The sequence below is a fragment of the Narcine bancroftii genome, chromosome 5, assembly GCF_036971445.1.
Source record: "Narcine bancroftii isolate sNarBan1 chromosome 5, sNarBan1.hap1, whole genome shotgun sequence".
Classification (NCBI taxonomy): domain Eukaryota; kingdom Metazoa; phylum Chordata; class Chondrichthyes; order Torpediniformes; family Narcinidae; genus Narcine; species Narcine bancroftii.
In genome coordinates, this window is record NC_091473.1 from 62,039,667 (window position 1) to 62,051,763 (window position 12,097).

At 44.2% G+C, this 12,097-nt stretch overlaps 1 protein-coding gene across 14 annotated transcripts in view; it reads left to right on the plus strand.

Moving 5' to 3' along the window:
* The window catches only part of rabgap1l (RAB GTPase activating protein 1-like), a 458,975-nt gene that overhangs the window by 286,268 nt on the left and 160,610 nt on the right, over positions 1-12,097 (plus strand). For all 14 annotated transcript variants that reach the window (XM_069937564.1, XM_069937563.1, XM_069937559.1 and 11 more), the window contains one exon: positions 7,936-7,977. In XM_069937564.1, the coding sequence (XP_069793665.1) occupies positions 7,936-7,977 (42 nt within the window). The remainder of the gene's footprint in view (positions 1-7,935; positions 7,978-12,097) is intronic.

Sequence of the window (12,097 nt, forward strand, 5' to 3'; positions counted from 1 at the left end):
GTGTAAGATTATGAAGGGTATAGAGAGGGTGGACAGCCAGCACCTTTTTTCCCAGAGTGGCAATGGTCAATACCAGAGCTAGGGCTTGTCTCTTGGGAGCGACAAAGGATGAGAGGTGACCTGTTGGAGAAATACAAGATTATGAAGGGCTTCGATAGCACCTATTTCCTGGGGTGATAATAGCAAATACAGCAGGACATTGGTTTAAACTGAGTGGAGGAATGTTTAGGGGAGATGTCAGAGGTAAGTTTTTTTTACTCTGAGTGATGGGTATCTAGAATGCATTGCTGGGGATGGTGGTGGAGGCTGGTGCAATAGGGACATTCAAAAGCCTCCTAGGTAGGCACATAGGTTTAAGGAAAATAGAGGGTTATTGGGTGAGAGGTAGAGAAAAAAATATAGATTGTTGTGGAGTAAGTTTCCATAGGCTGGCATAACATTGTGAGCTGAATGACCTGTACTCTGCTAGCCTTAATGTTCTATAAGAGGGCATTTAACATTGCCATCCCCCTCCCCAATCAATTCTCATCTTTCCTTTCTGTCCTCCTATCCATGTCCAATTATTACTTTTTGCCTGTGCCTCCTCCCCCCAGCTTGGCCTGGTTGGCAGTGAGAGGAGCCCTCCCAATCAGATTCGAACATCACCCACAATGAACATTGTCCCGGAGATGACTGTGGTGGAGTGGAGACAGTGCCCTACCTATCTGCAGAAACAGATTTGCTTAGAGTTTGTGGAGAAGGATGCAAGGGTCCCTGTCACGGTTCATTCCCTGTAGCAGTGTGACAAAGGACTCTCTGATTTACAGGCTGCTCCTGGGTACACACATGGAGTCAGACATCCAGAACTGCTGGAAGACCATCAACTCAGTGAAAGACACCCTTTAGTCTACCCAAAACCTGTTAGTCTTTCAACACAAAGAAATGTTGGCGAGGGAATGCTGCCTCCTGGCACATTTTAGGCTGCACCAATATGTGCTGAGGGATGTGCAGTAATAATATCCAGTGATATGAAATGAAGATTGAGAAGAGACTTTGAGTGCTTTCCTTTTGTAAATTATTTATTGAGAATATAGTTTATTTTTTATTTAAAAAAAATCTATCTCCTATGGTTCCTCCAAGACCTGTTGAGTTCATCCAGCATTTTTGTGTTTTTACTACAATCTGCAGATTGCAGACCATCTGCAGATCTTTATGTTTCACAGCACTGAGAGGATGCTTTTTCCAGTGGGAATTGTCTACCATGCCATTCCAGATGTTCACTTTGATAAGGAGATTAAGCACTGAGTCCAGGTGGGAACATGGGTGAGATTTCTTCCTTTGCAATACACTCAGAAACTCAGCAGGTCACATCGCATCTATAGGAAGTGAAGGGTAACCAATATTTTGGGCCTGGACCCTTCAGGGACAAGCAAATACAGGTGAATGAAAATGTAGGGAGAGAGAGGAATAGGGAGGAAGGGGCAGGGGTAGGAGCACCAGCTAACAGGTAAGATATCATAGGTGGATACAGGTGAGAGGATATAAGAGAAAAAAGCTGACTAGTGATGGGGAAGAGGATAAAGAGGTCTCTGATAGGAGAGGGAAAGGAGGAGGTGAGGAGCTGGAGGAAAGGAGACAGATAGGAAGAGAAAGACTGGGGAGGAGTTGAAGGAAACTGGAGAAGTCTATGTCAGTGCCATCTGGTTGGAGACTGCTCAAATGGAATATTAGGTTGGTTCCTCCTATTTTTGGATGGCCTTGGTTTGGCAGTGCATGAGGCCATAGAAATGTCGGCTTGGGCATGATGTGTAGAATTGGTGGTTGGCCACAGGGATGTCCTTGCTGTTTCTTCCTTTGTGTGGATAATATGCTTTATCACTGAGATTGGTGGGGCAGAGATTGTTGCATCATTGGACAGATTGTGCAGCCATTTAATTTGTATTTCTTGTTTGTGTATTATTACAGGAAGGACATAGATGCTTTGGAAAGAGTACAAAAGAGGTTGAGCAGGACATTATCTGGATTAGTGGGATAGATTGGACAAATTAGGGTTGTTTTCTCCGAAGCGTTGGAGTCTGAAAGGAGACTGCGTAGAAAGTTATAAAATTATGAGCTATAGATAGGGATTAGATCAGTGGTTCTCAACCTTTTTCTTTCCACTCACACACCACCTTAAGTCATCCCCATGCCATCACTGCTCTGTGATTAGTAAGGGATTGCTTAAGGTGGTATGTGGGTGGGAAGGGAAAGTTGAGAATCACTGCTCTAGACCCAATTGTTACTGAAATATTTTTGAGAAAAATTGTCATTGGGCCATTTCCTTTGGAGTTATGAAATTGTGCACATAACGAGTCAATTGGGTACAATTAAAACAGTGGTTTTCAAACTTTTTCTATCCACTCACAATCCCTCACTAATCTTAAGCAATCCCTTACTAATCACAGAGCACCTATGGCATAGGGATGACTTAAAGTGGTATGTGAGTGGATAGAAAAAGGTTAAGAACCTGAACTAGGGTAGTCAGAAATTTTTTACCCAGGTAAAATTATCACATACCAGAGGATATGCATTAAAGTAAGGGGAGAAAGGTTTCAAAAGGATGCGCAAGTCAATTTTTAATTTGGCATCATATAAGGTGTAGATATCAGGGGTCAAAGGGCCTGTTCCTCTGCTGTTCTATTGTACTTGTATTTTAAAATTCTAATTTTAATTCGGAGATGCAGCGCAGGAACAAGCCCTTTTGGCCCATGAATCCATGCTGCCAAATTACACCTATGTGACCAATTAACCTACCAACCCTGTACATCTTTGGGACTTGGAAGGAACCCAGAATATTGGGAGAGAACGTACAAACTCCTTGCAGACTGTGGGGGATTGCAACCCAGGCCACTGGTGCTGTAATAGCCTTGTGCTAACCCCAACACTAACTATGCAACCCTTGTGTACGTGACAAACTCGAATGATCATCTTTTGTGCATATCTCCCTGGAATCTTGATGACTGTTTGCCAGGTTGCATTGTGACCACAGCTCTGCACAGCCCCATCATCACCACCTCTCTGCTCATTCCATATTCTATTGGTGCCTAGACATGTGCAGTGTCTCTTCCCTTCGATCTTCATTCCTTCTCAATTTCCTTCTTGCCTATCAGCTTCATGGGTCCACTTCCCTCTTTAAGCCTCTTCAGCTCCCTCTGGATTAAACCTGATCATCTTGCCTGACTTGTGTCCTATGGAAGTTCATCTCAGACTTTACGACTTTCCTTTCCTGATGTCGCACTCTTCCAGCTGGTGCTGGTCTGAGATGTTCATGACCATTGTTTTTCATGTTTTGAGGTCTCCCAAATTGTTGGCCCTCTCCCTTGGGAGTTGGAGCTTGCTGCTTGCAAGAATGAAGGATGAGGATGCTGAAAATGTTCCAAGCATGGAACAGAACCCAATGATCAATACACCTGAAGGGAAGGGATGATTCTGTGGATAGGAGTCCCATTGACTGTTACACCTGAACAGCAGATTTTGGTCTCATGGATGGAGTTCCTAATAACTTACACCTAAAGGGGAGGGATGGTTTTGTGTATGGGGATTCCAGTAAATGTTACACCTAAAGGGAGGGATGATCTCATGGATGGAGGTTCCAATAAATGTTACACCTAAAGGGAGGGATGATCTCATGGATGGAGGTTCCAATAAATGTTACACCTGAGGGGAGGGATGATCTCATGGATGGAGGTTCCAATAAATGTTACACCTGAGGGGAGGGATGATCTCATGGATGGAGGTTCCAATAAATGTTACACCTGAGGGGAGGGATGATCTCATGGATGGAGGTTCCAATAAATGTTACACCTGAGGGGAGGGATGATCTCATGGATGGAGGTTCCAATAAATGTTACACCTGAGGGGAGGGATGATCTCATGGATGGAGGTTCCAATAAATGTTACACCTGAGGGGAGGGATGATCTCATGGATGGAGGTTCCAGTAAATGTTACACCTGAGGGGAGGGATGAGAAAGAGGACTGTGGAACTATAAATCAGCAGAAACAGCACCTTCTTGAGGTGGAGTGGAAAATTTGGGGGACAGAAACATGATGTCAGCCACTGGGAGGGGACTGATTCCCAGGGAGGGTTGGGGGGGAGACTGGTTCCAAGGAGGGTTAGGGGGGAAGGGGACTGATCTCCAGCAAGAGTGAGGAGGGAAGGGGACTAATCCCCAGGGAGAGTCGGGAGGCCTCTGATCCCCAAGGAGGGTTGGGAGGGGACTGATTCCCCAGGGGTTTTAGGAATTACAGGATATAGGAAGTTATGCAAGAATTTTACAGAAATTGTTCTTCCTTTAACCAATCTTCTGAAGAAAGAGGAGAAATTTGTGTCAACAAAATTTTGTCAGAGAGCTTTAGAAAATTTAAAGGAGATATTGTGCCATAACCTGGTTTTAAAATCTCCTGATTTGGACAAACCATTTTCTTTAGCCGTGGATGTGAATGAAGAGGCTGTGGGAGTTTTATTCCAAAGGAATGATTGTGATGACATTGATCATCCAGTGGTTTACTTTTCCAAGAAATTCAATTAACATCAAAAAAATTATTCTACCATCGAGAAAGAACTATTGTCCCTTAAACAGGCTTTGTAGCACTTCAATGTTTATATCTGCGCACCTCAGGGACCAATTATACTAACCATAATCCTTTGATATTCCTAAGTAAGATGAAAAACAAAATTGGAGATTATTAAAATGGAGTTTAATTTTGCAAGAATATAATTTAATGAACTTGCATTAAAGGCAAAGATAATGTAATTGCTAATTGCCTTTCCAGATGTTAAGTGTACAATGTTTTGCAGCAAAACAAAACTTATTAATTGTATAAGCTTCTAGAAGAATGTTATTTGTCTGTATTATATAACAATAGTGAAAGTATTATTTAATGTTGTAGATTGTAGTTAAAAATTTTGATTTAGAGCTCAAAATATTCTTTGATGGGGGAGATACTATGATCCATTTTAGTTAAATGGGATTATCACTGTAAGGGATAGTATAGGCAGGAGGAACTGAATGGTGTTCAACCAGACCAAGGACGCACTAGCCAATGCCAAGCTCCTAATCTACCCCCGGATTGAAGTCCCCACAGCCCTCCCAGTTGCCGCCTCCATAACGGCAGTTGGCAACGTACTTGAGCAATTAATAGAAGGATAATCGAAGCCGCTCGCCTTCTTCAGCCAACATCTGCGGCCCTGCAAGTCTATTATGTTCGACAGGGAGCTACTAGCCCTGTATCTGGTATTTCAGGTCTTTCCTAGAAGGGAAAGAGTTCACGATCTTCAGACTACAAGCCCCTCACCATAATGTTCGCCAAAGTGTCTGGGCCTTGGTCAGCCCGCCAACAGCACCACCTAACCTGTGTCCAGATTCACCACCACGATCAAACATGTCTCAGGGAAGAACAACGTGGCAGACGTGCTGTAAAGAACACCCATCCAGTCAGTGCAAGTCCCAGCCCCAGGAGTTGATTACGCAGCACTAGCAGAAGCACAGGAGAGCAGTGAAATACCAGCATACTGAATCGTACTCACTGCCTCCACCTCAAGGACATACCCATCAGGCCCAGCGGTAGCAAACTCGTCTGCAACACCTCCACAGGGCAACCATGGCCCATCGTACTGGCCCCTTGGAGTCACCGAGTGCTCTATGTTTTTATAGAGTGTTTGGCCCACCCTTCCGTCCGGTCGACCGCCCAGCTAATTGCAGAACGGTTCATGTGGCATGGCCTACGCAAACTGGTCTGGCACTGAGCCAAGACGTCCACACACTGCCAAACCTCCCAGGTCCAGAGACACGTGAAGGCACCACTGCAACCCTTCCAGCCAACACACAAGGGGTTCGAGCATGTGCACATGGACATCGTTGGCCCACTACTTGTTTCAAGAGAGGCAAGGAACCTATTTACAATGGTGGAAGATTCACGAGGTGTCCAGAAGGAGTTCCAATTAGTGACACAACAGAGACATGTGCCAGGACCCTGATCACAACCTGGGGAGGTGAGGTTTGGACTTCTGCTCACATCATTTCAGACAGGGGCGTGCAGTTCATCTCAACCCTGTGGTCCATGATGGCACAGCTCCTAGGAACCCAGCTACACTGAACAACTGCGCACCCCCAATTGAATGGCCTGGTGGAGCATTTACACAGGCACCTAAAATCAGCCTGATGGCACAACTCAGAGGACCTGCCCCGGGTGCTGCTAGTCATCCGCACAGCACCCAAAGACCACCTAGCAGCATCATTGGCTGAGTTGGTGTATGGTTCACCGCTCACACTGCCCAGCGAGTTCATGCCCGTGGCCAAGGGGACACACCACAGAGGTGCTGGCCGAACTCTGAGAGAGACTAGGGTCACTGGCTCCAGTTTCACCATCCCACCATGGAGCAGCACCCTCCTTTGTACTCGATGACCTGCGGCAGAGTGAGTACGTGTTCATCCACAGAGGAGCACACAGACCGCCTCTACAACAGCTGTATGAAGGACCCTTCAGGGTAGTGTGACACAATAGGGCAACGTGTTTTGGACTTTGGGGGCTGGGAGGAGCCATTTTCCACCAACCATCTCAAACCAGCACAACTGGACATTGAACACTCAGTCGTTACACCACCTGCTTGGAGACAAGGATGACCAAGCAAAACAGACAGTAGGGGCATGCACCTCCCATCACCGGTTCTAGGTGAGGGGGGGTGAAGGTCATGTAGCACCTTACCTGCATGGCTAGCAAACCGGTGCCAGCAGCATCCATGGAGATGCTCGGAGTGTGGTAAAGCTGCGGCCCGGAAGTTGTCGTCACTTCTCCCCTACTGGGCCGCTAAGACTTTGGGACCAGGTGGGTCTTTTAACTGCGCAATTCCAAAGCAGTTACTCCAGAACTCTGCAGGTCTCAGTGTGTTCCTTTCAATTTAGTGGCTTAGCAGCAACTATAGCATTAAAATCGGTGGTATTGATGATGGAGGTTGTCCGAGGATACAGAAAGATATAGATCAAATGGGAAGTGAAGCGGAATGTGAGGTGATGTATTTTAGGAATTCAATTAAGAGTAGGAGATAGACAGTATGGTAGGGATATAAGTATGTTGATGAACAGTGAGAGTAAAAAGGAAGGCACATGACACACCTGCCTTCATAAATCCGGCATTAGAGTATAACAGTCAGGATATTATGTTACACCTTTACCAAACTCTGATTAAATTATGTTTGAGAGCATTGTGTATAGTTCTGGTCACCACCCCACAGGAAGGATGTGACTGTGTACAGTTCTGGTTATCACATCAGAGAACCAGTTAGTGTAGCGGTTAGCACTATGCTATTACAGCATCAGAGATTCTGATCCACCATGTCTGAAAGGAGTTTGTATGTTCTGTTTGTGTTGGTTTCCTCTGGGTGCTCTGGTTTCCTCCCACCTCTCAAAGACTTACCTAGATTGTAGGTTAATTGGGATATTTGGGCTTGTAGGCTGGAAGGTCCTATTCCAGTGCTGTACATGTAAATTTAAAATATAAAACCTTGAGGCAACTCCTCACATCAATGTCTTCAATGGATGGGAGGTCGGAACCTGTGATGGACCTGGATATGTTTGCTACATTCTACAACCTTCTATGTCACTGAGCACTTGAATTCCCAAACCATGCTGTGATGTATCCAGTCAGTGCCCCTGTAGAGGTTTGAAAGAATATTCAAAGATGTGCTGAATCTCCTCATACTCCTTAAAAAGTAGCAGCCATTGGTGTGCTTCCTCCAGGATTGCCTTGATGTGCTGACTTCAGGAGAGGTCTTCTCAATTATGGATTCAAAGGAACATAAAGGTTCTGACTCACTTTGCCTTTGTTCCATCTGTCTCCTTAGTGGGTGTTGGTCACATTTAAAGGAGCCAAAATTAATTCTGCATTTTAACACTTTTACCCCTTTCCTGTTTCCTCAGGGACTGAGTATCATTTTCAACGTGGCCCTGGCTCTGCTGAAGGTAAGATGGAAAAGTAAAAACACTGACAACTGTTTAGACCTGTTAAGAGTTCTGTCACCTTAATCCACTAACTTGAGGTGTTTGGCTTGGCCTATTTAAATCAAAATTTGAATGTCTTTGTACAGTACTGAATAAACTATTATTAAATGGGCTGAATGGTAGGAGGCAGAGGGAATTGGGGGATGAGTAGTTTTCTGAGTGGAAATCTATATCCAGTGGGCACTAAAGGGATCAGTGTTGGAATAAGGTGGGGAAGTAGAGCTGAGTCCATGATCAGGTCTGGTGGAGCTGTCCTTATGACTTTTGTTTGTGATCCAGAAAAAGGACTTGGATGAGAATGCAAGTGGACTAATAAGTAAGTCTGCAGATGACACAAGAAGGGGCGGAGCTGTAGATAGTGAGAAAGATTGTTTAAGGGCACAGCAGGACACTAGCTGAAAAGTTGAACAAAGTGGTAGCCAATGCAATTTAATGCAGATGAGTGTTGGGTAATTCACTTTGGGAAGTCAAAATATGCTAGGACAAATAAAGTAAATGGCAAGGAGCGAGCTTGGGGGCATTGATGCACAGAGGGACTTTGAGGGGCAAGTATGTGGGGTCCTGAAAATGGCTACACAGGTCGATAGGCTAGTAAATAGCCATTTGCTATACTAGAGCCATTGAGTATAAATCTTTGGAAATAATTTTGCAGCAGTTTTGTTCGTCACACTACAGGAATGATGTGGTAGCAATAGAGAGAGTGCAGAAGAGATTCAATAGGAGTTTAGTTATAAGGAGAGAGTGGGTAAACTGGGATTATTCTCACTGGAACATGGAAGGCTGAGGACTATCCATATAGAGGTCAATCCTCTGTATTGACTTCCAGTCTTGTGCTTTGTGGCTGCTGTACTGCACAGTGATGCAGCAGGACAACTCCTTTTGTGCTCCCTGTAAAATGTTGTCAAGATGGGGCTAGTAGTCTTGCCCTATTCACCTTTCTTAGGAAATGTAGGCCTATTACGCCTTCCTGATCAATGTGTTCACCGCCCACATTTATTACAGATTTGATGTTCTCCTTTTATTTAATACCTACCTCCTAGCAATAACTCATTATGTTTCCTCAGGTGATTGCTGGTCCTCTTTTCCTTCTGTTCCCAACTTCAGATGTAGTGTAAAAATGATAATGAGCTTATTGTAATACACATTGTACAATGTACCCATGGACTGAAACACTCACTCGCTACAGCTAAACAGTAACTTTATAAATGAAAAACAATTGCAAAATAACTACATATTAAATAATTGAATTAAAAAGACCAGGAATACACAAATATCCACAGGTGGAGGTACAATAAGGACATTGAAAAGACTCTTAGTTAGGCATATAGATGTTAAAAAAAAGATGGAGGGTTATGGAGTGTGAAAGAGGGAAGGATTAGATTGATGTGGAATAGGCTTATATAAGTTGGCATGACTTTGTGGGCTGAAGGGCCAGTGCTGTTCTATGAAGTTACCCAAGTGCAAAAAAAGCAGTCACTTTGGAATGGTGCAGACAGTACTTTGGTGGTGTCAGAGGGGTCCCTGATTAGTGTAAGTGTAACAAAGGGAGGTTCAAGAACCTGGTAACTGTTTGGGGGGGGGGGGAAATGTTTTTGAATCTGGTGGTGTTGGTCTTCAGGATTCTATACCTTTTGCCCAAAGGTAGCAGTGAGGAGGTTGTGACCAGGGTGAAGGAGGTTCTTTGATGTTGGCTGCTTTCTTGTGTCAGCTCCTCACATAGATGTCTGCAATAGATGGGAGGCTGGAGCTTGTGAAGGACCTGGTTATGTTTGCTACCTTCTGCCAGCTTCTGCGTTCCTCGGCAGTTTATTTCCCAAACCAGGTTCATTTTAAGCAGTCAGTATACTTCCCACAGTGCACATGTGGAAGTTGCGTATCTGATGACATGCTGCATCTCCTCCGACTCCTGAGAAAGTGGTGGCATTGTTGAACACACAACTAACTGATGTGTAGATGGTACTCTGGAAGTATGTCGGGCAAGGGATCTATCTCTTGCCTATCCATGTTAAATCACAGGCAGATGACAATGAGTTGCCAGATCCAAATCCTCCAACTTCCTACTGCACATCACTATGCAATGGTGGCAGTGCAAAGGGGTGAGCCAGCTTGCTTCAGCCACTGTTTCATTTCCTTGGTGCCTCTGCTATTCTCATGATCCCTTGGCATGGCTCCCTACCAAGCTAACTCCTGGACTAGTTATCAGCCACTGCCTTCCATTTATACCAGCGAGCTCTTCAGTTATCCAAATTGTTTTATTGCTCTCTGGAGCAATGCATTAAATGGATTTTACAGATCAATTGGATACTTTAATCACATGCACATAATGAATTGAACTCATCCTGTTTTTGTCTCTCTGATTAACTGTTTGCTTCCCACTTCTGAGCAACAAGATCTCTTCTGTGTCAGACAGATTATGCGCACTTGATCTTCTTCCCAGTTTTAATTGGCCATTCATCAGTGACCTTGTAAGTGTTCTGTACGAACCATGCATGATTTATTTGGAAATGCACCAGCAGACTTGCTGAGCCCCTCATATCTCTTGTGCATTGCATGCATTCCAGCCTCCTCTTGAACTCTGTGCCATCCATCTCTGCATGTGACACGTTTCCAGAACTGTAAAACAGGAACCTGCATGAATGGTGACCTTTTAGGTGGTGCTGGGAAGTGGCAACGATGCCAGCAGCTGAGCAGAGCATCTATCTTGTGTATCTTTTGATTCATTTAATTCAACTTGTTTACCATTATAGTTTTCTTTACAAGGACCTGTTCAGCTGCAGTGAGTAAGAACTTTGATGCATTTGCATAGCATACAGTGTGTATGACAAAAAAACATCATCGTATTACCTACATGTCAACTATTGAACCTACACTTTTTCTTGCACTGCAACTAAATATTTTTTCATCCTCTTATTTATTATCTCTTTTCTCATCTTGCCATTTAATTTCTACTCCTGCAGTTAATGTACCTTGAGTATCTGTGTGGCTACAGCGAGTAAGAATTTTGGTACATTGTACTTGTGTGTATGGGGATGAATTGGGTGGCACAGATAGCAATTGGAGCAGTTTTTACAATGCCAGCCACCCAGGTTCACATCCAGCACTTGATGTAAGGAGTTTGTATGTTCTATATGGGTTTCCTCTCATCCTTCACAAACATGTGGAGAGAGTAGGTTAATTGGTGTATTTGGGGAGCACAGACTCCTGGGTGGGTATGGCCTGTCTGTTTTTGTGCTGTACATTTAAATTCTCCTCTCTCTCTCAGAGGATTTCCATCAATCAGTTGCTGGTGCTTTCAAAGAATTGGAATTGCTGCACTTTTTTCTTGAAGACGATGCTTACTGCAGCCCTGCTTGTTAATATAAAAGGCTGCATTGTACCAGATAGAGTCAAATTGTTGCAGTTAATCATTGAGATTAATTATCCAGCATGGAAACAGGCCCTTCAGCCCATCAAGTCCACACCAACTATCAACCATCCATTCATACTAATCCAAGATTGGTCCCATTTTAACCTCCTTACATTTCCATCCCTCTAGATTGTACCCTTCACCTGCACAAGATGAGCCAACTAACAATGAACTCAATGACCTGCACATCCATGGGGTCACAAGGGAAATAAGGCAAACTCTACATAGTCTGCAAGCTCAAGGCCAGGTCGCTGGCACTATTCTGTGCTCAATGATGGGGAGAGTTTTGCCTATGATGTATTGGGCAGTGCCCACAACCTTTTGCAGGCTTTCTGCTCAGAAGTATTGGTGCCCCCATACCAGGCCATGATGCAGCCATCAGCATACGTCTGTAGAAGTTTGCCAAGGATTCTGATGTCATATCATACCTCTGCAAACTCCTTGGGAAGTAGAGGCGCTATAGAGGGGTAGCGATAGAGTAAATGAAAGCAGGCTTTTTCAACTGAGCATAGTCTTTTCATCATATTCATTGGAATTAATACTTAACCCCAGACAATGCCGCATCCCAGCTGGGTCCAAAGTAAAGAAAGTAAGTTTTGAAAAATTAATTCAAACTGATTGAAAGTTGGTGCTGCCTCTTATTCAGTAAACCTGTCAAGCTCTGTAAGTAATCTG